At 38.8% G+C, this 1073-nt stretch overlaps 1 protein-coding gene across 1 annotated transcript in view; it reads left to right on the top strand.

The window, feature by feature from the left end:
* The first annotated feature begins 625 nt into the window (after positions 1-625).
* Positions 626-1073, top strand: part of LOC102497709 (olfactory receptor 13F1-like) — a 962-nt gene continuing 514 nt past the window's right edge. Inside the window, 1 exon segment of the mRNA XM_027774601.1 lies at positions 626-1072. Within this exon segment, the coding sequence (XP_027630402.1) occupies positions 626-1072 (447 nt within the window).

Genomic DNA, 1073 nt, shown 5'->3' with positions numbered 1-1073 from the left:
AAAGTTAACTCAGAAACAGAACCCCAATCTCCTGGAGGGCTTTGAGCATTGCAGAGCTTTGTACACTGCTATGTCATCACAACTGGGCCTGTCTATGCCTTTTTGACCCCTTCTTTCTTTCCAATTATTTTGAATATATCTCTAGGAGCATCAGAGGAAACTGTGAACTTGGAATACAGAAAACTATCTAGGTAAGAAGACTATTACCAAACTAAGGGAGGGAAATTATTTCAATGGTTTGGAAGTAAAGAGAGACAGTCAGAAATCAGTTACAAAGATAATTTGGGGAAATGAGAGGAAGAAAAAAAATTCTTTCCTGGTTCCATATCATGACATTTACTTAAAAAACACTCTCTCCATTTGAACATTATCCCCAGAAAGCAAATATAACATTTCAAGGACTTATTTGTTAACATCTTGCTTGTATTTCTTTATTTATAACCTATTCCTTCAAACATGCATTATTAGTACTATCACTAACCTAGATGACCATTTAAGTATAGTCCACAAATTCATATGGAGGAAAAAATGCCAGAATATATAGAAGGGATGTGTTGCTTATTTATATATAATATGTGATATTAACCTACTTATTCTTGGATACAGATGAATATAACATTATAAAATGTTCCAGGCAAATTGGACATCTGTAACAGATTTTCTCTTCCTGGGATTCTCAGAATACCCAAAGGCTAAGTTCATCATATTTGTGCTGTGTCTCTTGATGTACATGAACACCTTGCTGGGCAATATTATTCTGATCTCCATCACCATCTTGGATTCTCACCTGCACACCCCCATGTACTTCTTCCTCAGCAACCTCTCCTTTCTTGACATCTGGTATACCTCCTCTGCTCTCACTCCAATGCTGACAAACTTTATTTCAGGGAGAAACACCATCTCATTCTCAGGATGTGCTTCTCAGATGTACCTCTCTCTTGCCATGGGCTCTACTGAATGCGTTCTGCTGTCCATGATGGCATATGACCGGTATGTGGCCATCTGCAACCCCCTGAGATACCCCATCATCATGAACAGGAGAGTCTGTGTGCAGATTGCAGCTGGCTCATGGG

This window comes from Tupaia chinensis, unplaced genomic scaffold (genome assembly GCF_000334495.1).
Source record: "Tupaia chinensis unplaced genomic scaffold, TupChi_1.0 Scaffold000460_1, whole genome shotgun sequence".
Taxonomy (NCBI): domain Eukaryota; kingdom Metazoa; phylum Chordata; class Mammalia; order Scandentia; family Tupaiidae; genus Tupaia; species Tupaia belangeri.
This window is presented reverse-complemented; position numbering and strand designations above follow the sequence as displayed.